This window comes from Equus caballus, chromosome 29 (assembly GCF_041296265.1).
Source record: "Equus caballus isolate H_3958 breed thoroughbred chromosome 29, TB-T2T, whole genome shotgun sequence".
Lineage (NCBI taxonomy): Eukaryota > Metazoa > Chordata > Mammalia > Perissodactyla > Equidae > Equus > Equus caballus.
The window spans coordinates 27,857,966-27,882,655 of record NC_091712.1 but is presented as its reverse complement, the minus strand read 5'-3'; the positions used below and the strand labels follow the sequence as shown (position 1 = coordinate 27,882,655).

Here is a 24,690-nt window from a genome sequence, read left to right as displayed (position 1 = left end):
TATTCTCAGATGGCATGAATGTATACGTAGAAAATCCTAGGAATCTGCAGAAAAGCTCTAATAAGTGGATTTAGCAAAGTTTTAAGACAAAAGGTCAATAAATACTATTAAGCGGATTTCTGTATACAATCAGTAGGCAATTTGAAAATTACATTATATAAACAACTTAACTTACAATAGCATCAAATTAAGAAAATATTTAGGAATAAATTTAATGAAAGATGTGCAGATCTGAAATTTATAAAACATTGATATGTGAAATTAAAGAAAACCTAAATAAATGGAAATATATATATGAAATTCACAGATAAATGCTTAATACTTATTAGATAACAATTATCTCCAAATTGATCTGTAGATTCAATGCAATCCCAATCAGCTCCACAAGCCTGTTTGGAAAGGTTGCAAAGCTGATTCTAGAATTTCTATGGGAATGCAGAGCTCTTAGAATAGCCAAAGCATTTTTTTTTTTTAAAAGAAAAATGAAGTTGGAGGACTTAGCATTCCAGATTTCGAGACATATTATAAAGCTGCTTTAAGCAATACAGCATACTATTGGCATAAAGAAGACATATATATCAATGAAACAGAATAAAAAGCTTAGAAAGAGACCCACCCTTATATAGCCAGTTGTAATTCAATAGGGAAATAATAGTTTCTTAAAAAATGATGCTGTTAAAATTGAATGTTAAATGGAAGATATGAACTTCAGCTCTTACCTCATGCCATTGCCTCAAAGCAACTCAGGATATATCATATACATAACTGTAAATGTAAAAGTATAAAACTTATTGAAGAAAACATATGGGATTTTTTTATGATCTTGCTATAGGCACCAATTTTCTAAATAAAAAAAGAAAAAAGATTAAAAATCATAAGTTGAACTTGATCAAAATCAAATCTTTATTTGAAAAACACCATCAAGAAATGAAAAGGCAAACCGTAGACTAGGAGAAAATGCTTTCAAGTATATCTAAAAAAGAAGTTGTATCTGGAATATATAAATAAGTATAACAACTCAATAATGAAAAATCAAGCAACCTAATAAAATGGGCAAAATATTTGCACAGACATTTCTCTAAAAAGGATGTACAATGACCAATAAGCAATGAAAAGATGCTTGACATCACTCATTATCAGGGAAATGCAAATTAAAACCACACTGAAGTCCCATTTTACATCCACTGGAATGGCTGAAATGAAAAGAACTGACCATATCAAGTGTTGATGTCGATATGAGGCAAGTGGTATTCCACATTGCTGGTGGAAATTCAGAATGGTACAGCCATTTTGGAAAACAGTTTGGCAGTTTATCATAACGTTATACATACAACTGACCCTATGGCAAAGCAGCTCCACTCCTACCCAAGAGAATTAAAAACATATCCACCCAAAGGCTGATACTAGAAAGTTCACAGCAGATCCATCAACTGGATAAACCAATCATGGTAAGTTCATAAATGGAATACTACTCAGCAATAAAAAGGAACAAAATACTGATAGGATAACAATATGAATGAATCTCAAAAACCTTGTGCTCAGTGAAGGAAGCTAGACATCAAAGATCAATATATGATTCCACTAATAGGATACTCTAGAAGACACAAAACTATAGTGACAGAAATAGATTAGTGGTTTCCTAGATCAAATGCAAAGCAGTAGGAGAGAACGTTTTGTGAGGACGTAATTTTCCGTATCTTGATCATGGCTGTGGTTCATGATAATATTCATCTGCCATAATCCATTTAACTCTACGCTTAAAATGGGTGGATTTTATTGCATGTAAATTATGCTTAAGTCCATAAAACTGTTTAGAGCTAGCTCTTCTGTGAACGTAATCTGCAGAGCAGTGATTATTTTTATACTGTAGAAATCTGCTGAGTAGCAAACCTCAGAAGGGTTGAAGAAAAGGGTAGAGTCTTCTTCCAATAAATTTCAATTAGAAGTGTCCTAGGCTCTATGTAGCTCTAGCTATCTTTATTGTAGTCTCTCATTAAATTAGTTTACACTTCGAACAATCTGAGCATGATTTTTAAATACCTATCATATACCTTTCTTTTACTGTAAAAAATATACAAGGGAGATAGAGATATATATATATATACATAAATATATATAACTATATATTTTTATAGTAAATATATATTTATAGTAATATATATAGTAAATATATATTTTTTTATAGTAAAAGATATCTTTTGTGTGTGTCATTTGAAGAATTCAAATGTTTTTACTGACTTTTTTTTAGCATTCTCTTGATATCATGTAATTTTTTATTGGATTTGAAATAAAAAGAAAGTAAACATGCTAAAAGAATTTTATTTGACTAAATTAAGTGTGCTCTTCACAGTGGCACAAAGTGAATATCTTTAACCTGTGTAATGATATATCAGAAAATGTTAGGTAAGGAAAAATAAACTGGTATAGTAAAGTTATATGTTTCTTAGAAGGGAACTGATTATAGCCTTATGTATTTTTTTCTGAAATTTTTTGAGGAGATACTTATACCAAAATATATTATCAGTGATCAATCTAATTACTTAAAAGTTTGCTTGTGTCCCACCCATATTTGATAGTACACTGCTTCCTTGGGTTCTGTTTCATTAACTAGCTTTAGTGATAGAGTATGCGACTCCCTCCAGGACCTGCCCAGCCTCTCTGGCAGCAGCATTTTCATGGTTCTTCTGACTGATCTCTGTTTTAATTAGGGCCTTCACGCCTCTTCATCTTTGCCCTTCATGCCTCTAGCCTGACTTGCACATGATGTGTAATCCAACTTTATCCTCTGCATCAGTAGCTTCAGCCTACACAAAAGCAGGTCTTTTTCTGCTCCCCTTCACTATTATCCCCATTTTTTTTCTTTTGTCCTCACATGACCAAAAACCAGCTTTTGTCTGTGGTCGCCACATGTCATTCACTTGGTTCTAAATATCTAGATCCAACCTTTCCACCTTCTTTTCACAAAGTTTCCTGATGTGCCCTCAGGATTGCTATTGGCCGTTGAGAGAAAGCCTATCTATGTTAAGTCCAAAGGTGTTGTCATCTATGGTAGCTGTCAAAGTGTACGATGCTTAGGGTCTTTAGTGCCCCCAGTTCTTGGAAGTGGGAGAGAATTAGCTTCTCTGTCCCCCTTACTCTGTACTACTCCATATTATGTTAGTAATTGTTGCTTTCTGGAGGTTCTTAAACAAATAAAAGCGAAGCAAAACATAGCAAGAGACAAATGTTTTAACAGACTTTGAGGATTAATATATAGATTTTAATTTATCTTTTAATTTATGTCTCCTAACAGAATAGATTATATAGTTTTGATTCACTGGCCATGAATTAGCTCTGCCCACACAAAGTTTCTTATGAATAGTTTGTTGTGGATACTGTTGTGTGTGACCCAGATCTTCCCTAAGACTGAAGTATTCCTCTGGGAGGTACTCTGAAGCACTAAGAGGACTCTGGAAGTGCTCTCTAAAGTACTCTGCTAGGAGCGTTGTCAGCTAATGCCTCCCAGCTGTAGAGAGTTGACCTGACAAAGTGATGCCCTCCCCTCGGAGAGACAGCCCATATCTGAAGAACAGTCAATGCAGGGTGGAAAAGCTCGGCATTCTTGCCTCAATTTAGGAAAACTCTGAAGGACCATCCAGTTCACTGTGTGATTGGTTGAGGCCTTTGTTGACTGTATCACAGCTCATCTGCTCTCTCCACTCAATCCTATTTCTTTTACTCCGCTACAGTTGTTGATTTCAAAGGAGTTACCCAGTAAAAGTTCTGTACCCAAATCTCTGTCTCACATCTGTTTTACAGGGAAGCTGTCCTGAGACCTATTTCCATTAGTTTCTGGCCTGAATCCTAATAAGTCATAGAAGCCCAAAGGCAGGTCGTGGAGCTTCATCTTCTGTTTTTCTCTGTCGCCTCTATTTCTACTAAAGCTTTACTCATGTAGACAGAAAACAAAACTGTTAGCCACAGCTATATTTAACAGTTTCTATGTGCCAGGTACTGTATTTTGTACATTATCTTTTTATAATCTCCCCAAAACACTAAGAGGAAGGTTCTAATCTTCTCTGGAGAAAATGAGGGACAGCATTCTGTAAAACATTGACTTTAGGGGAAGTAAGGGGAAGAACATGAGGGGCCTCTTTGTGTTATTTTTGCATCTTCTCTGTAAGTCTAAAATTAGGTCAAAATAAAAATTTTTTTAAAACATCGAGTAGTAGAACTAGGTTTTTAAGATTTGCAGTGTGGCTCCAGACTTCAAGTACTTAATTACTAACCTAAATTGCCTTTAAAACAAAAGTTCTTTTGGAGTTGCACCAGGGCAAAGTGACATGAGTGTGTGCTTTTTTGCAAAGAGTGAAATGGGGTGTATATCCAGACAGTAGTCGCCTGAAACATTCTGTTATGGATATAAGTTTTGTATAAATTGTTAGTCTAATATTATCACTTATACTATAACTACCTAAAAAAATGGGGACCAATTTCTTTTAATTTTCACTCTATCAGCTTGAATCAAAAGCACATATGCAAGCGTGTGGATGAATTGCAGTGACTATAGTGGTGACAATGCTCAAGTAAATGAATATGTGACCCCCCACCCCCTTACCTCTTGCTTTTTCAGTGTTTCAAAGAGAGAACAGGATGGTTCAGGCAGTCAGCTCGTTCCCCCACACTTTTAGTTAATGGCATCTTATCTTTAACACTTTGTCATCTTTAAGATGCTTCTTTTTTCTCACAGACCTCAGTTCTCAGGATGTGGAAGAATCATTGTGTTCGAACAAAACTGTTCAACTTAAAAAGCTTTCCAAGAAGCTTAAAAAAAATTTAGTTAGGAACAAATATTCTTTCTACTGATTTCCGACATGGGACCCTTTATAATTCCAGTGTGTGTTAAGATGAAAAATTGATTTCATGTTTAGTGGAAGCGTAGTGTAATGGAATGAAAATCAAGATTGTAATGAAAAATGAGAATAACTCTGAAGTCAATTTGCTTCAATTCGAAGAATTGGATTAAAATGAATTAGCTTATATTCCATCATGTTTACAAAGAATTTATCTTTTTTCAATTTGTTCCTTTTTTCAGGGAGAAATACCTTTGTAAGCAGTTTTCCTGTTAGACTAACCTATTAGTTATATTAAATTATTTTGAGATGTTTTTAATATGGAATTTTTTTGTTTTGTTTTTGATAGAGACACATGTTGGTTATGCTTTTATGCTGAGTTTGATTTTTGGTGCTGTACGCGTAAAACAAATGGAATTTCCCAACTTTTGTTTTTAGAAGTACTCGGGAAAACCAGGATACAGTGGAACTGACATCAAGCCAGGACTTAGAATACCTGGATTCTAAAGTTTAATTTTTCCATTAAGGGACTTAGTGACCTTATAGATGTTACTTAATCTTCTAATGATCAAATTCCTCATCAGAATAATGAAATGATCTATAAATTGTTTCTGATTTTAGATTCTACCAATTCCATTTTTTAAATAGATTGAACTATACACTTCTCTTTCTATGTTGTAAGAGTCACAAAAACCTTTCTTTTAAAGAAACTGAAATTCAGCTTTATCATGTCTTAAAGAAAGCTCTTCTTAACTTTAGTATAAGCTACCATGAATTCCAATTATTTTTGAGCCCCTAAAACATATTTAAATCCATATATGTTTTAAATTTCCTTTCTGATGATTCAAATTTTACTGAGAGATATCGACAGCTCTACTGTGATATATTTTAGAGATGGCCATTAGTACTTCTATCTTTTTTATATCAGCAAAGAGTATTGATATACTGAAAGTAAGTAATGAATTAATTGCCTGAAAGAAATGGAACATAGACAATGAAAATTAAGTTTTGAGTATAATCTTTGCGTAAATTTTAATTTAGTTCAAAGGGAATCTTTTTATTTAAGTACTGGTTCTTGTCAATTGATATATTCATTTGTTCACTGATATTAGGTCCTACAATGCCCAGGCACTATACCACTTTGTGGGGATACCAACACTAATAGTAGATGGTCATTGTCTTCATGGAGCACATGTTCTAAAGGGGAGCACGTGTTCTGAAGTGAGACAGAGACACAAAAGCAAATAAACACAATAAAAAAAGGAGTGACATCTAACTCAGCTTGGTGATATCAAGGAAGGTACTGTATGACTTCCATCTTAAAGTATCAGTAGGAGATAGGCCATATTGGGGGTGGGCATCAGGAATTAAGGAGACAAGGACGTCTATGCAAATATACACAGATGAGAAGCAACATGCTCATGTGAAGAACCACTAAACAGTTCTGGAATTCATGGTGCATAAAGTTTGAGGCAGGGAGAGGTAGACAGAAGCCGGATCAGGGAAAGTCTCAGATGTCATAGTCGCGAGTGAATGCATTGACCTGTAGGTGTTGGGGAACCACTGAAGGTTTGAATCAGTTAATTGAGCCAATCCGAAGAGACTTTTAGAGAGACCACTCTGTTGGCTACAAGAAGGACATGTTTGAAGTAGGGCTACCACTGAAACAAAAAATCTATCTATCTAGTCCAGGTAAGGGACAATCATAGTCCAGGCAAGGGACAATCAGGGCCTTAATTGGGAACATAAGCTAGTATAGATGGAATGAAAGGGATTCAAGAAGTATTTAGAAAGTAATGTCATTGAGGCTTGCATGTATGGCATGAATGAGGGGGAGGAGTCAAGGATAATTCAGGATTCTGGTGGGAACAAAAGTAGGGGCCATCAGTTGAAATATAGAATAGAGGAGGGGAAGTGAGAGGGAGTTTTAAGGGAAAAGATGAGTTATTTTAAGACACCTTAAAACTTTAAGGTTTCTGTGGGACATCAAAGTGGAAATGTCCAACCAGTGGTTGGGAAAAACAAGTCTAAAGTTTAGGGCACAAGTATGGAGTGAAAAGAGATTTGGGATAATCAGCGTATTGGTGGTAGTTGAAAATATGGGATTGGATCATGCAGGAGCGATATTTAAAGTGTGAAGATCAAAGAGTGGATAGCAGAAATAGATGGCTCTTCAAGCATGGGTTTCAATCTCAAACTTTGACCAGCTGGCCAGGTGTGATAGGACAACACTTGCCTGGACTGGCCACACGACCCATGGCTTCTGTCCTGTAAGGAGGTGGGCTCTCCAGGCAGGTGCAACCCAGAAGTCTGGCAGAGCTTACGCCGTGGGGCCGCTCATGACCATTCGTAGATGAAGCCCTTTACTCCTTCCAGATTGACAATTCTTGGATTATTTCATGGGGCTCCTCAGAAGGCCCGTTAGGTTCCAACACAGCGATAGTGAAATCAGTTAAGTTATCCTTATAATCAGCCTTCCTTCCTTCCCTGTGTCACTCTGCCTTCACTCTTGCCTCCTGAGTTAACTTCTCAGATAATATGCCTGCTTTCAATACTTTGCCTCACATTAGGGAAAATATTTTAATATTCCCTTTACGTCTCCAAAGCCTAGACTCCTATGTATACAACCACCAAAAGCACATAAAAAGGAAGATTACTATACAGAAAATTTGGCTTTGCAGTTAAAGCTGTAATTTTCCAAAATACTTTAAACTCTTATTGAAGATGTATCTTTCTTTTTTATAAGCCTCACCTGAGAGTAGAATTCACTTAAGAGTATACCTGAGTATATTATATAAAATATATTTTGCCTTTCAAGAGTTTAGCTAGGACTCTTTTAAAATTGAAAGGATCTGCAAACATTCCTAGCACATTCTTTCCAGTTTCAGAATTGAGGTGAATGCAAAGCTCTTAAACTTTACTTTGATAGAAAGGAAATATGGTTCCTAAAAAGGCAACTTTCAAACAGGTTAGTCTCAATTATTTCACATTAAGTGATTTGCTTTTAAGACATTTTTAAGTTATTTACTTAAAAAATTAAAGATTGTGGAAGGAGCTTTGAATTGTCTTATTGATTCTGACTGTCAAAACAGTTTTAATCTATCCCAAGCATTTGCAAACCTTTCCTATCCAGAGGTGGGTAGTAAATATTTTAGGCTCCGCGGGCCATAGGCTTGCTGTTGCAATTACTCTTCAGAGTCATCGTAGTGTGAAAACAACTTAGAGAATAGAAACCAAATTGGTATGGCTGTGTTCCAATTTTTTAAAAAATAACTTTTTAAATAAGGCTTCCAATTAAAGAAAAAACCAAAACTTTATTTACAAGTTTGCTGACCCTTGATCTTTATAACCAGCCACTGTGGATTCCACAGGATCACCATAGTTTTCAGTGTTATAATAGAAGCAGGATTTTTGTTGTTGGCGGTGATCTTAGAAATTACATGTCATCCTTAGACATGATTCTTTGTTTTGTTTTTTTTTTCTGATTTTGCCTCATTACCAATTACCAATCTGAACATAACTGTTGAAAATTTCCAACCATTGTGATTTGTTTAAATTTAGACAATCAAACTTGCAGGCCTTTCTCTCTTACCCTGGAGACAGAACATACTGATTATTAGCTGAAAGGTATATTGGAAATGTATCAATTCTTACTGATCATCTAGTTTTAGGAAGAGATACTAAGAACAAGCTTGGAGTAGAACCAGTCATCTGCTGATTCAGAAGGCTGAGATGTGGAATAATGGTTCTCTGATGAGGTTGAAACCAAAAAATAAATGTTTTCAGAGGCTTGATAGAATAGGTTGGAAAGAGATCACTAACACAAGAACGAAGGAGATGCAGAAAAATGTGAAAGTGAGTGTTTGAGAAGGGAAACCTTACTTTTAACTCAAAGATTCTTATGGATTGTGTGGGAGTGAATGTTCTATGCTTAAATTAAGCCAACGGAACCTCTTCTAATAATCTGTATATTATGAATGTTCATTCTCCTATCTAAAAATGTGTCCTAAACTAATATCTAATTTTCTAAAAGTAGCCCTTTTATCTATGCTTTAAAACATGTTAGGTGAGATTCTTTTTTCTTACCATATCAAATCATACTGTTCACACATATGATTTACAATTATTCCCCCACTGACTTCTTCCTCAGATCTTACCTTTCCTTGCATGCTTAGATAACTTTATGTAAAATTAATTTTTAAGAGATTAGTGAGAGGTGAAGCTTTGATTTCCATGTGAGTCAGAATTAGGAGAGCTCAAAAACTATTGATTTCTTTTAGAAGCCCATTGCTTACTTGCATTTTCTGTAGAACCAGCAGACATGTCAATATGCAACTCAGAAACCAAGCTGTTTTATATGCATACTTAGATTTTAGACTTACTTTGAGACTTAGTTATTGCAGAGTTCATCTGCCAGGCAAAATGCAGACTAATCTTTCTGTATCTTGGTCTTTAACACGTTTGAAAACTACCTGGGGGCTGGCCTGGTGGCGCAGCCATTAAATTTGCACATTCCGCTTCAGCAGGCTGGGGTTCACCGGTTCAGATCCCGGGTGTGGACATGGCACTGCTTGGCCCGCCATGCTGTGGCAGGCATCCCACATATAAAGTAGAGGAAGATGGGCATGGATGTTAGCTCAGGGCCTGTCTTCCTCAGCAAAAAGAGAAGGATTGGCAGCAGTTAGCTCAGGGCTAATCTTCCTCAAAAAAAAAAAAAAAAAAAAAGAAAAGAAAACGACTTGGCCCTGGGTGTGAAGTGAGAGCAAAGACAGCTGTCCCTGTCATGTGGACACCTGTCTGTACCTCCCGCAGAGGGAACAGTGAACCAAGACAATCAGGACAGAAGCAGTGAGAATGATATCTCAGCTGACTTTAAATTGCATTAAGGTAATTCCTGACTTCTGTCAGTGAGCTTGAAGCATTGTATATGCATATCTTTTAAAATCCTAGCAGTGAAAGCAGGTTTAAATAAATTCTATATTAAGTGGCTTCTGTATTGTGCTAGTTCTAATTTTCTTTCAACATCAAAATGTCATTAGAGGAGGCTCATTCATATTCCACATAAGCCTAAATACTGAGATCTCACTATCAGATGAAATATTATTTTAGCATAGGTAATGGGGGGGAACTAGAGAAAACAGAATAGATGCTTAGGAAGTAGAAACTTACAGGGAGCTCATCAACATTGAAACTAGTTTTCTCACAAGGCTTTAGTTGGTATACAGAAGGCTAGAAGATAGAACTAGGAATCCTCCGGACTTTAGGAAAAAGACAATAAAAATTTCCTTTTGAGCAATAAAATAAATCGGTATATAATACATATTCTCCTGGTCGCATGGTTGAATAGACATAAGTCTGGTCTAAGAGGCATTCATATCCTCTATCTTATCTTAGTTATCAGGCAGAATGCTTTCCATCTCTAGGGCATTTATCTTTGTATGTATGTGTGTCTAAAATATCTCAGTTATCAGGCAAAGGACTTTGCTTCTCTAGGAATCCACTTTGCCCTCTGAAAGATAGAATTTGGATGAGATTAGTAGTTGTCAAATTTTCCTAGTTATCAGAAGCATCCGGAGTCTTTCAGAAAAATCTGGATCCTCATTCTGTACGTGTACTATATCAGAAGGTCCAGAAGGGAGTCCTAAGAATCTGTATTTTTAGTAAAAACCTTTGGTGATTCTGATGGTGAGATAAATTTGGGAAATATTAGATTAAATGATGTCTAAGTTAAGTGCCACAGTTATTTAATGTCTGAATCTATTTTTAAAATACTGGAAATGAATTGTAAATGTGCCTATTCATTCTAGCTTATCTCCTAAATAGCATAAAGTTGTCCATAGTCTCTCTTTAAGTTGCATTAAAAAGATACCGCTTAAATGTAGTTAATGGAAGATAATTGAATTATAATAAATTATGATGTTTTATACTCCTAATAAAAGCTTTTGTTAATGGTGAAGATTTTATCTGTGTTTTTAGTTCTATACAAAGGACTCTATCCCTTTGTATCTGAGGGACAACTGACCATATCAGCTTGCTGGTACAATCTCTCCAGAATATTCCCCTCTACTTTATCTGCTCACCAAACATGCTTCTGATCTTGATTTGAACAAAAGGTTATCCTGCTGAATCACCAGAGAGTGCGGTGAGAGAGGCTTTCATAACTAATTCTCATTGTCAAGGGGGAGAAATATGCTAATTTGTCAGAAATTGATATTTGATTTTTATGCAATGCTTGATGTTTGGAAAAAAATATTAGTGAACAATGTCATCAGTCAGAAATAAAGAAATGTTCTCTATCACTTAGTTTAATATGAAGATGTGGCTCTGTATCAATGATGTTTCTTTTCTTGTTTTGATATTGACCAACACTGGGAATCTTATCACGCAAATACATCTGTTGAGAAGGGCTGCCACCTTGTTTGGTGAATTTTTTTTTTTTGAGGAAGATTAGCCTTGAGTTAACTGCCGCCAGTCCTCCTCTTTTCACTGAGGAACACTGGCCCTGAGCTAACATCCGTGCCCATCTTCCTATGCTTTATATGTGGGACCCCTGCCACAGCATGGCGTGCCAAATGGTGCCATGATATGAATCTGCAAAGCCTGGGGTGCCAAAGCGGAATGTAAGCACTTCACCGGGCCAGCCCTGGTGAAACTTTTATGAACAATTTCTAGCAAAACGTTGAACAAATATCTATACAAATTTTTTTTCAAGAAAATTTAATTTTCCCAGCCAGTCTAGGTGATGCATCCAATCTCACAAACTCATGCTCCAGAAAGTTCTTCCTGAAAATTGAATTGATGAATAAAGATTTTTCCGTAGAAAGTCAGAGAACTTTTATATGAAAAAGCAGTTTGAACCATGTCGTTACAAAACAAGAAAAAGAAAAAGCTAAGAAATTAATGTCCCTTAGCATGATCAAAAATTAACAGCTTCGTTAAACTATTCTCTTAATATTTCTTACATTAAGACATAGTATAACTTAATAATAAAATATCTTTTAAATATTCAAGTGTAACTTGGTCTGCTTGGACTTCCCAGGGTATGAAATATATGTAAATTTTACTCTAGATCTCTATAATTAAAATTACCCACTTTTCCAACCCATTAGGGAGGGATATTTAGTTACTATGTTAAAGGGTCTGTAACATTTATGAATATTCCTGTGGGCTGTTCTTGCAATTCTGCAGTTTGATTGTCTGTTATATACTTTAGCCTTATCCTAAGCACAAATATTTGTGAAATTAAGGATTTTGATAAGATAGATTTCTCCCCCCTAAGCTACATTATAATACTCTTTATGTTGAAGTTAATGATCTAAATACCCTCAAATACTGCTTCGGTAATAAATAGTTTAGATGATTACTTCCATTTCTACGTGTAAGTAATAAGAAAGAAAAATTTAAAATCATATTTTTATTTCAAGAAAGTCAGATTTGAAGATTAATTGCAAAGTGCACATGTACCTGACAGCAGCAGATACTTAAAAGATACATTTCAAATGGCATGCTATAACTTTTTAAAGGACAGAATGTCATTAAAAGCATAGATTTCAAAAGCAATTATTTTAACTAAAGTGATATTTTGAAATCTAAATTGGAAAAAATGTGTCTGTTTTGGGAGAACATTTAGTATATAGGGCATGCTCATCTATGTTTAGACTTTGAGGTACAATTAGATATTAACGTGTCACTGATTAGCATCTTTTCATTTCAGCTTGAAGAATTCCTTTCAGCATTTCCTGGAAGGCAGGTCTAGTGGCCATGAACTCACCCAGTTTTTGTTTGTCTGGGAAAGCCTTTATTTCTCCTTCATATCTAAAGGATAACTTAGCTGGCTAAGTAAGTATTCTTGGCTGGCAATGTTTATCTTTTGACATTTTGAATATGTCATTCCACTGTCTCCTGGCCTGCAGAGTTTCTACTGAGAACTCCACTGATAGCCCAGTGGGGGTTCCTTTGTAGGTTATTTTCCTTTTTTTCGTTGACTGCCTTTAAGATTCCTTCTTTATCATTGGTTTCTGACAGTTTCATTATAATGCGTCTTGGAGAAGGTCTTTTTGCATTGAGATAATAGGGTGTTCTATTAGAGTTGTGGACTTGTATGTCCAATTCTTCCTCCACATTTGGAAAGTTCTCAGCTATTATTTTTTAAATAAACTCTCTGTTCTCTTCTCTTCTCCTTCTGGAACCCCAATTATTCAGATATTTGCTTTTTTGATGGAATCCCATGGCTCTTGTAGGATTTCTTCACTGTCTTTAAATCCTGCTTTTCTCTCCACTACTAACTGTATTGCAGTCATGTGTCACTCAGTGATAGGGGTAGGTTATGAGAAATGCGTTGTTAGGCAATTTCATCATTGTGCAAACATCATAGAGGATAAGGCAAACAAAATTTGCCACCCCAAAATGTATCTCTTCATCATTTGGGTTATTTTAGGCTGATTATGTTTGAGAAACAAAGGAATCAAAAAGTTTTTCTTGTTACCTCCTCCTTAAATACCTAAAAGAATTCAGATTAAAAAAACCTGTCTCAGGAAGCAAGCTGTCACCTTCAGCGTAACATAAACTAGGTGGTAGACAGGGAGAAAGCTAGAAAAGCCTGTATATTGGGCTCCCCTCTTTGTTCTTCTGTTTCGGTGCGGCCAAACACTCGTTGTCCAAACATTTGCTCCTTTTCACTTACCTGTGAGCTGCCTTCCTTCTCTTTGAAGTCGCTGACTCTCCCCACTTGCAACATCTTCTTTTGTCTTTAGCTAAGGAGAGTGTTCAAGGTACTTAGGATATTTGGCAAGTTACTCTGTTTTCCTGGGTTTCTCCCATACATACATGTTATTAAACTTTTGTTTGTTTATCTCCTGTTAACCTGTCTCTTGTCAATTTAATTCTTAGGCCATCCAGAAGAGTAGAGGAAAATTTCTTCCTCCCCTATAGCACTTAACATATCTAGATGGTATAGCCTACTATACATCTAGGCTACATGGTATTAATCGTATGGTACCACTGTCATATATGTGGTTAGTCATTGACTAAAATGTCATTATTCAGCATATGACTATATTTCTATATTCTTATCCTCCAAGTCACTTATTCTTTATTCTATCTGATCTGCCCTGCTACAGATGCTATTTCCTTCTTCATCTCATTTATTGAATTCTCCAGCTCCAGAATTTCTGTTTGGTTTTTCTTTATAATTTCAGTCTCATTAGTAAAGAACTCCCTCTGTTCACTAAATTTATTCCTGATTTTATTGAAATATCTGAGTTTTCTTGTAGCTCATTGAATTTCTTCATAACAGCTATTTTCAATTCTTTATCAGTTAGATCCTAGTATTCCTTTGAGTTCAGTGGCTGGAGAATTGTCATTTTCTTTTCATGATATCATAATTCCTTGATTTTTCACTTCGTTGTAGCTATGAACTTCTGCTTTCATGTTTGAAATAGCAGACATCTCCTTAACTAAGCTTTTATGTTTTCTTTGGTTCTTAACAATTCACTAGGACTGGCTATTAGAAACCTTTCTCTTGTATTCCAGAAGGTGGCACTATAGCTCAAACGTGTGGTTTCTCCCCTGCCCACCAACCATTCCCTATTTTCTGAGCATGCTACCTGTTGACTGGAGCTGGCTGCCTTGGATGTTCTCAGGAGTGCATGCAAGGAGCCATCAGCAGAGCTGGGTGAGGGATGGGTCCAGCACCTGTGGACCTGGTAGGGAAATCCCCATAGGTGGCACTCTCAGAGGCACATGGGACTTTTTGCTGAGTGCAAGCCCTTCAAGGCCACTTGAAATTCTTATCTGCCTCTTTCTCAATATCCCCCCTTTCCCTGAGTTGCAGAGTTCCACTTTTGGTACTTTGCTACTTTGGATGCTAGTGGAGAGAGATGGCTTTGTCCAGTTGCATCCTTTCCAGCTGAGTTAGCTGGGCTGTCTCTCACTGGCTCCTCTTTCCTCAGTGGAGAAGTTGCCTCTGTCACACAAATCAGCCCTGATGAGCACCTTCTTGGAGTGAGGCAGTACCAGGAAAGTTTCTCTTACCACATCTGCTGCTACCAAACTCACCTCCATTGCAACCAAACTTATATTTTTCTTTTTCTCCAATAGTGTGTTGGATTCTCCCTTTGGGGGGGCTGGACTTCCGCCAATTCTCTCTCTTGGGTGAATTCCTCCCCAATTTGGCACCCACTGCATCCTTTCTCAACTACTGTGAGAGGGATCCAGGCAGTTTCTCTGGTTCCTTTGGTTCAGTAGTCTGTATGGAGGCTTGTCCTATCTCCTACCAGCTATGCTGGTGAGCAGGATTCCTCCTGGCTCCCTTGGAGTAAGGTTCAAAGTCCAGAAACCCCCACAGAGATGCTCTTGTTCATGTATGGATGTTTAATTCATTAATTTAAAAAGAGGGATTAAAAGGAGGAATGTCTTTTGCTGCCATTTTGCTGACATCAATGGTCTAGACTCTTTTTTGAATGTTTTCGATGTCATTTTACCAAAACAGTCTATCTATGGACCTATGGGTGAGTTACTTAAACTTTCTGGGTCTCATTTATTCAAATAGAAAATACTGGTTTTGAATTATAAATACTCTTGAAGACCCCATTCAGTGCTTAAATTAAGGATTTTCAAAAAGATGTCGCAAGACTGCCTACGACTGATATAGATATCAAATATATATAGATCATTTAAAAGAAATCCCTCTAACAAATGAAATTTAAATTATTCTAGATAGGAAGTGATGCTTGAGAAATAGCTGGAGATTAAAGGGAAGGATCTGGAAATGTAGAAATAAGTAAATTTAACAATAGCAAAAGGAGGAAGAGCATAGCAAAACCATATAAGTACAGGTAGAAATTGAACTAAAATCCAGAAATGAGGCTGTGTAAGGAAGAGAAAGACACACCATTCCCTTTTACACAGGGATTTGTAAAAGAAAAAAGAAGCAGGATTTGTCACCAGTTTAGATGTGTAGGGTGAAATACTGTGACAACACAATGTGTTTTGTACCTTTTTGTATATTTGGTAATCGTATGCCACGATGAAACATGGGCAATATGGTATGACATCAAGAGTAACATCAGTAAGTTCAGCTGAAACTGGAAGTTTTACTTTTCCTTAATATATGCTTGCTAAGTGCTTGTCACTGAGCTAGGTGCTGTGTATAGTGCTGTGTGTCCCTCAGTGAGCCTCCTGGAGATTGTCCTTCAGGTCTCCTAGAGGAAGCAGACAAACATTGAAATGCACAAAATCTGATCTAATTAAAAATTATAGGAAGTTTGTAAAGGAGAATAGCTTCAGCTTGAGCACACATGGAAGGCTTCTCTGGGGAAGTCACATCTAAACAGAGACTTGAAATGGGATTTTTAATTCATAATGACTACTGGGTGAGTATTATGGGATATTGAACGAGAGCAAAGGACAAATGTGGGTTAATGTTTGGGTTTACATCTATGACTTTTATTTTTTTGCTTTGGGTCTGGATCACTTTAAGTTGCCACATAGAAGTAGGGGTGTATTTGGAGCCTCTTTTCACACCTCGCATGAGGGACACGTAATTATTTTTGTAAGAAGATTTGTTGTATATTAAAATAATAAACTACAGTTCTACTTCCTTTTCTTTAAATATTATCTTTAACGGTGTGGAGGATACAAAAGTGAGTCTGTTGATTGAAAAAAACATAACATTGAAGAATTTTAGAACTATGCTTCTTAGTTGATTGGGAAAGAATAACATTGAAGAATTTTGGAGTTATGCTTCTCAAATGAGAATTTAATGTTGGCGTATATGAACCAATCGCTTGGACACTATTACCTTATATTCTATTAAAATCTTATTATACGTCAGTGCATCATTTTTTAAATGATAAAAACACAATTTTCTGAACTTTTTAATCAATAGTTCTAAAACTTCTTCACTTTTCTCTCTCTAATATCGACCAGGCTTTTTTCAATTAAATGCATCTTTGTAACCTACAATCAAATCGTTTCCATATATTCTTAGGACTGGAGAAACTGACAACTATTTGTTCTCATTCAAATAACAGATGAGATGTGAAATGGGTTACGTGATATATGAGTCCCCAGAGGATGCTTTAAAATAGCATGTGAATTTGCAGAGTTTCAAGGAGCAAATTAGTTTCAAATTGGTCAACATTTATCCCTTTTAAAATCCACTTAAGCAAGTTCCAGAAAGGCACTGTTATGTATTAGAGGGGTCAAATAAAAAAAGCTCACCCTGAATTTGGCCCTTCTCGTACACCTAAAATGACAGAGAGAGAAATGTAGCTGAAATAATCATTGTGGTTTCTCAATCCTTTAAAAATCACGGAAAGCAAATCAATCTCATACAACCTGAATACGTAGAGATTTTTTTTTAGGTTTCTGTCTCAAGAAGAATAACAGAAAGAATTCTGTATAAATAAAGAAATATGAATACAACTTTGAATGATTCAACCACATCCCCCACTCAATTTTCAAAAAAATCTCTACCGTTAACAGAGCAGAAGCCCTGATGGGAAAAGATTTTTGTGGGTGGAGAAGGAGCTGGGCTAGCAGCAGGTGGGTGGCCATCTCCGAAAGACTCCAACAAATTGCAATCATTCAGTCCAGAATATATAAAATGAAGTATTAGGCAGGGGAAAGGAAGCTGAATTGATATACACATTTCAATTTACACATACATGAAGGGGTCCTAGAGATTCCACACATTGAATACATCAGCCATGTAGCACTATCCAGCTACACTGTTGGGAGATAATTCTCCATGGATTTCTTGTTTTCTTCATAGTTCAGCCTCTAAGCAAAGGGTCTATTCGAATAGCCTTTACCTGGAGACATCTGCCTACATTCCAGAAAAAGTACCATCGCTCCCTCCTTCTCGCCTTCTTTCTCTCTCACCTGGAGGGGAAGATGAGCAGATGAAACAGCAGCCTATGACAGCTAGAGTCTCCAGTGCTGGGGTTCCTCTTCTTGCACATGGCACAACCCACTGCATGTGCAGGAAAACATCTGGCCCTCATCATTTGCCCTGTGAGAATTAGGGAAGCAGTGGAAGGTATTTCTCTGGCTGGTGCTTTTTGCTGTCTCTCTGTCAGTGTGTGTGTGTGTGTGTGTGTGTGAAATAGTGGCAGTCTAACTTGTTATCTTGTGAGTAGGGTAAAGTCTCGGAGCCTTTCTAACCTAACATGCACAAGGAGTTGCAAACCCGAATGCTTATGAGGACCCAGCAAGGGACATGAATTGAGAGAAGTAGGTCAAGTGTATAATAGTAAACTGCTACTGACACTCAGCCTTAGAGGTAGTTGTACAATAGGGAGTAACGGGGACTGTGGCAACTTAGGGACCATATCTTCTTTTGAAACATCCTGCTTTTAAAATATTGGCAACCTGTTCTACTTGAAAGCACTGACTGGGCTAAACTAAACTCCTGGGAGCAAAGTTGTCACAATTTAGTCCTCTCTGTCCTAGATGGTGAGAAGCTGGAAGAAAGGGATGACATTTTTTTTTTCTCCTTGGTAACCATGGAAACACTTGGCACAATGGCAAAGTAGACACTCATTGAAGGATCAAAAAGTCTTAGCAAGCCATACATTATAAAGCCTGACATTAGCTAAGAAGAAATACAGTATAATACCAAAAGATCAACAAAAATTTTGCCATGATTTTTGCCCAAAATAGGCACTCAGATGGGGTAGACATCAGATTTTTTCTTTTAAGTAATTCTTTTGTAGTACTTGCCCTACTTATCTGTCCTAGCATTTTCTTTCATCTCTGCTAGTGCCACAATTTTATTTTTATTATCCCTTTCTGTGCTCAGTGCATGCACACTTTAGATATAGTTTGTATGGCCCATGTTTAATGATAAATGGTTTTCATAAGTGTAGTGTAATAATTGGAAGACTCTAATTATTCTATGCTTTTTTGTATGTGATATGGCCAGAGACAGGGAGTTAGAAACATAAAATTTCTCAGACAAAAATTTGAGTATTATTTCATAGAGATGGTTTTCAGGGTTATATAAAAAATTCCAAACATGATTAAAATCTTTTTATGTTGAACCTAGCAAATATTTCCCTAAGTATTACCCTAGAAAGGTTGAGATTTTTAGTTGACTTTCTAGGAGCCCCTAAAGTTGTAGGTTATGTGATAAAATAATGGATAGTTATTCAACTGTGTTTATAGGAGTTTCACTACTTCAGCTTTTAGTCAGTTGTGAAAACAGGCTAGAAGAGAGTTTTTATAATTTCTTTCGTTTTTTTTTGTATCTACATTTTAAATTATGGGAATACTAAATGGAAATAAGTAAATACCTTTAAGAAGTATAAGGGAAAATATAAATCTTTGTTCTCTGGAAAATTATTAGTGGATAGCAAGAGAAGAGTTTTCATAGCTGAATTGAAAAGTACATTGAGATACTTGGGATTACTATATACTAATTATAAAATGTGATGCATTAAATTAGCAATTTAAAAAATAGTAAAGTAATATTTGAGATACTGATGATTTATGGCAATAAGTATAGAATAAATATTTTTACTTGTTTATTGAGCTATAATTTATATAAGTAAAATTCATCCTGTTTAGATGAGTGGTTCTATGAATTTCAGCAAACTTATGCAGTCGTGTAACCACTTCCACAAGTAAAATAGAATATATTTCCATCATCCCCCCAGATTTCCCTTCCTCTAAGTTCTCAATCCCCTCCCTCTTGCCCCAGCCCCTGGCGACGCTAATCTGATTTCTTTCCCTATAGTTCTGTCTTTTCTAGAATGCCATATAAATGGATTGATAAAGTACACAGACTTTTGCATCTGGCTTCTTTTACTTTCAAAGGTATAATGCTTTGGGGATTCACAGATACTGTTGCACATATCATTCATTTGTTCCCATTTATTGCTGAGAGCTGTTTCATTGTATAGATCTACCACAAGCTGCTTTTCTGTTTACCAGTTGAGGGATATTTGGATTATTTCCAGCTGTCGGAGGTCATAAATAAAGCTGCTGTGGACTTTGTAAACAGGTTTTCATTTAGAGGTGTCTTCATTTCTCTTGGGTAAACATATAACTACTTGTAGGATTGCCACATCATATGGAGATATATGTTTAATCTTATAAGAAACTGCCAAACCATTTTCCCAAGTGGCTGAACCATTTTGGATTCCCATCAGCAATGCTTTGGAGTCCCAGTTGCTCCACACAGGATATGGGCTTTTTCTATATTTTAAACAGGAATTCCTTTCTTTTGAGTCTCTCTGAACATGGATTATGTTAAAAATTGATATATTACATTGGAATTTTCTATTCTTTTCCAAACACAGGATACTTAAAAGTGGTGTCAGTTTGAATTAATTCCATTTTTTCTTTCTTATGAGTTAATAGAACCTATAATATATATGTTAGAAAATTGAAGATATTTTGGTAAAAATTATGATTAAATTGTCTTGCATATACATGATGACAGTAGTTTCCATATCATTTAAACATTTTGGTCAATAATTCAGAGTTTCCTAAATATTCAGAAAAATGAGTTCAGGCAAGTCTCCAAAGCTTTATTCATATTTGAGTCTTTGGTTATATTAGAACTGAAAGTCCAATGTAGTTGTACAATGTAGTCCACTCCATCTTTATTTGAAGCATGCAGGAGTCCATGAAAAGAACAACATAGAGGAGCTGGATTCCTTCATGATTTCCAAGCCTGTGATATTTCTGGTGTAAGTAGAATTGGCCTCTACAGGTAATGCAGGTCATTTGGAGCAAAGCTGGATTTTCAATTGCCCTTTAAGTCATTCAGAAAAGTACTAATGAAACTTAGGAGTGAAATTTGGCTTCTGTAATTTTCAGAAAGGCAATACTGCCTTTCATGCAATAATGTTTGTGTTTTAATATCCTTCCATTTATTCTGGAAAAACACCGGAAATGAAAGTGAATTTTGTAGAATAGAGACACTTTGGTTTGGTCTTTTTGTGACTGTTTTCTTAGGTCTAATTTCAGGGGATAATTTGCAAAGCTTTTTGCAAGACTAAATTAAATATAGGACAAAAGTAGAAGTAAACCTTAACATTCATAACTTTTTCTCAAGATGTGGTTTGTTATCAAGTAGGTTTTTTTTTAAAAAAAAGACTGGCTTACTTAAGTATTCAAACAAGGCTGAGACTGCAATTATGTATACAACTAGACATTTTTAGTATCTCAATTTGAAGCTGTTGTTCATTATTTCTCAAGCATGCTAAAATTTAGAGGGTTTAGAAATTGAAGATATCTTGGTAAAAATTATGATTAAATTGTGCCTTAGAGCAAGACCCAACTATCTTCTGTCTTGATTATTTCTCTCTTCCCGTTGGCATTGAGTGCTGTAGAAGCAATATCAAAATGCTCATCATGTAATGTGAAGTAAACTCTAGTACAGATAAGCCTTGTGTAGACAGCATCCACTCAGAAATGCTGCTTACCTGGTGTGGCCCACAAAGGAGAAAATTTCTAATTTTCATAAATGGTGAATTCTTTAACTTGTGACTACGTAAAGACGACAAAAGAAATACTTTGGAATAGCTGAGTTTACACACTCAAATGGAGCTATGTATGACTATACATATCCCTAAAGTTAGCATACAGATATTTATATGTACAGTCACTATGCTTTCCATTAACTTTGGGATTCTGATGTCACTTTTCTATCCCTTCTCGTTAATAAACTAAGATAATCATAAGCAATGTAGCCAAGTCAATAGTGCTTATTCTTATTTATCTGCATTTTCTTCTTGCGTCTTCTGAGCCTTTTGTTAGCATGTTCTATGTTGTATTGCAGTGGGGTAGACATATATGGATCTAAGGAATTTATTAGTAATTAATTAGTCATTGCTTATGCCTTTTTACTGTTGTTCATCCAAGTTCAGTCTTTTTTTCTATAAAACAAAAGATATTTTCTTACGGTATGTTTTGCCAAATTCTGACTGCTGGCTTTTGTTTATTAGAAGAATTGTATGATTTTGTACTGACTGTTCTTTCTGCATTTTGTTTTCTCTACCTGTACTATTTCTTTGAATCACGCTGGTGGTGAAAAGAAGAATGCATTTTATGTTTGGAGTGATCCATTGCAAAGCAGCAAAACCCTTCCTGTATGGCACCATTAAATGTTTCTCAGGACATATTAGGTGGGCTCTATTTGCCCATTAGTTAGATGAATAAACCTTTCCCAAGGTGATTCATTTCCTCAGTGACAAATCAGGGAGAAAATCCTAGTCGTCCTCAAGGAAGACTAGAAAGTTGGAGGAAGATGTCCACAGGTTTGAGGTCAGTCATTTGACCTTTTAAAACTTTCTCTCCTTTAACTAGCCCATCAATAAATAATGTACAAGACCACTTTTAATGGAAGATAGAATTTGAAAAATGAAGTAAAATTTCCATTCCCACATATAGCATTTGCGAGCAAAAATGAAACTGAAACATATTTACATAAAATGGTGGAAAACAGGAACATGACTTTTAAGTTTGATTTTGCTTAAAATTCTTCATTATTAAATTCCTAGTAAGGAATTCCTAGTAAGTATGCAACCTATTTGCATAAGTATTAAAATGATTCATCATGATTAATTCCATTATAGTAAATCTCAGCCCTAATCACAGTTTGCCACGTCCTAGAGTGGTTCGTCAGTATTTCATCTTTTGCTGGAGTTTTGGTGGATTGCAGCCCCTATAGCAGCACGGGTGTCATCAGAGTTCACGGTGATTAATGTGGTTCTGAAGGAGATCTAATAACGATTAGCCACTTTCACAAAGTGTTACAGAAGGTCGATGTGAGAAAAATTTTACAGCTCTTAAATGTACATTCTAGGAAGCACCTCTGGCCGCAAATTGGATTTCTTAAGGCATGAAGAGGTTTAAGCTTGGAAACAGATGAACTACCAAGGGATAGGTGGGAAAGCAGACAGTAATTTGCCTTCAAATGCTTAAAAGATTGGCAGAAAACAGGGCAAGTCTAGAACTCATGGTTGAAAGTTATAGGGAATTAGATATTGATCTGATGTATTGAAATTTCAGAAAATCAAAACTCATTGTAAACAGAATGGGCTTCATAGGTATAATGGGCCCAATAAAGTATGAAGCTTCCTGTTACTAGAAGAATTTAGGTCAAGACGAGGTGCCTACTTTTGGAGATTATTGCAAAGTATTTTTTAATGGTTCAGAAGAGAGTTCTCTTTAAGTAAACTCTGAATTTCTTTACAACCATGAGATCCTGTAAATTAATTTCCTCCAATGACAGCAAATTTCTTCTGTTTTTCTTAGATTTTGGTGGAGGCTTCAGTGGGAGATGGCTTCACTGGAGACATTGCAATTGATGATTTGTCATTTATGAACTGTGCCCTCTACCCTGGTAAGGAAGAATATTTCAATAGATGAGTATTTTCAAACTTGTTATTTGAAAAAACTGCCAAAGAAATCAATATTCCAAAATACCTTCATTTCTATTCTCTCAAATATATTAACCCTAGAAACAATTCCTGTAAATCTTTGCTGGTAATTAGTCTTCAAATCTTTGAAAACATGGTAAAGAGGGTTGGATCGGTTGTGTTTATGTCTCCTCACACGCAAAATATTAGGAAATCACGTCTGAAGTTAAACTGTAATTTCATTATATTTGGGGGATTATAATAACCAAACTGTTTGCCTTACCATTAGTTATTTTGGAGACTTTTTTAACCTCTCAATCACCTTCAGTGAAGTTTTATTCTTAGGCTGTGCTTTAAATATTCCTAAGGATTGTTTTCAACCATTTCCTCTCCATATTTTAGATTTCTTTTAAAACACTAATACATGTTTTCCAGATTTCTGTCTCCCTCCTCAACCATTCGGCTGAACTCCAGACTTACGTACTGAGCACTTACTCAGCATCTCAACTTAGATGTCTGATAGGCATCTCAAAGACAACAGGGAAAATAACCTGAAACAAATACATCCCAGGGAAAAATCATTCTGGGCAGTGCATAGTGATCTAGTAGGACTGGATATCAGGTTCTTGGAGGATGATTCTGGCACTGAGGCTGGAGGCTATTAAGTTGCTTGACAAGGGGGAGCACAGTCTCCTTGCTGGAGTTATCAGAGATCAGGGACTGGGTAATTTAAAAAGCAATTGCAATGATCCATGTAGAGAGCACTTTCATATGCTGAAAACTTAACCTCCAGCCCTGTTCTATCACCATAGTGTTGTTGGTCAGACGAGTACCAGCCTCTTCTCAGATATAATCAGAGGGCTGGATTCCAGTTCTTTCCCTTGTTAGGTAACACAGCTCTGATCCTCCACTTCATCACTCTGGCAGGATTAATTATCTTAATCACTGTGTGTATTGGTTTCCACGGAACTCTGCAGAAAGCCAGTCCCTCTGTGGAAAGCCAGGAAGAAGGAAGTCAGAATTGAACAAGTTTCCCTTACTTCTCAATGTCTGAAAGTAAATTCTTGCTTACCAATTGCCCCTCAATCCTGCCATTCTTCCACGCCTCCATATGTTAGTAAATGACAATTTATTTCTAGTTGCTTATTCTTCATTAACAAATCTGGTCAGCCACCAGCTTCAGATATATCCAAAGTCCACTATGTCTTATTGCTCTCACTACTCCCCCAAGCCACCATTGTCTCTGCATGGATTATTGCAGTTGCTTTTTAAATAATCTCTCTGCTTCTACCCTTGAGCCATATAATCTATTCTCAAAACAACAGCCAGAATGATCCTTTTTAGACTTAGATAAGATTATGTCACCGGATCATCAGTCTTCCCGTGGCATCTTATCTCATTCAGAGCAAAAGTTGAACTTCTTCCAATTGCTCCCAAGGAGCAAACAACTGATCCCCTGTAGCTCTCTGACTTTGCCCCCACCC

At 36.1% G+C, this 24,690-nt stretch overlaps 1 protein-coding gene across 1 annotated transcript in view; it reads left to right on the top strand.

The window, feature by feature from the left end:
* Positions 1-24,690, top strand: part of MALRD1 (MAM and LDL receptor class A domain containing 1) — a 653,802-nt gene that overhangs the window by 169,963 nt on the left and 459,149 nt on the right. Inside the window, exon 20 of the mRNA XM_023631939.2 lies at positions 23,103-23,190. Coding sequence (XP_023487707.2) covers positions 23,103-23,190 — 88 coding nt within the window. The remainder of the gene's footprint in view (positions 1-23,102; positions 23,191-24,690) is intronic.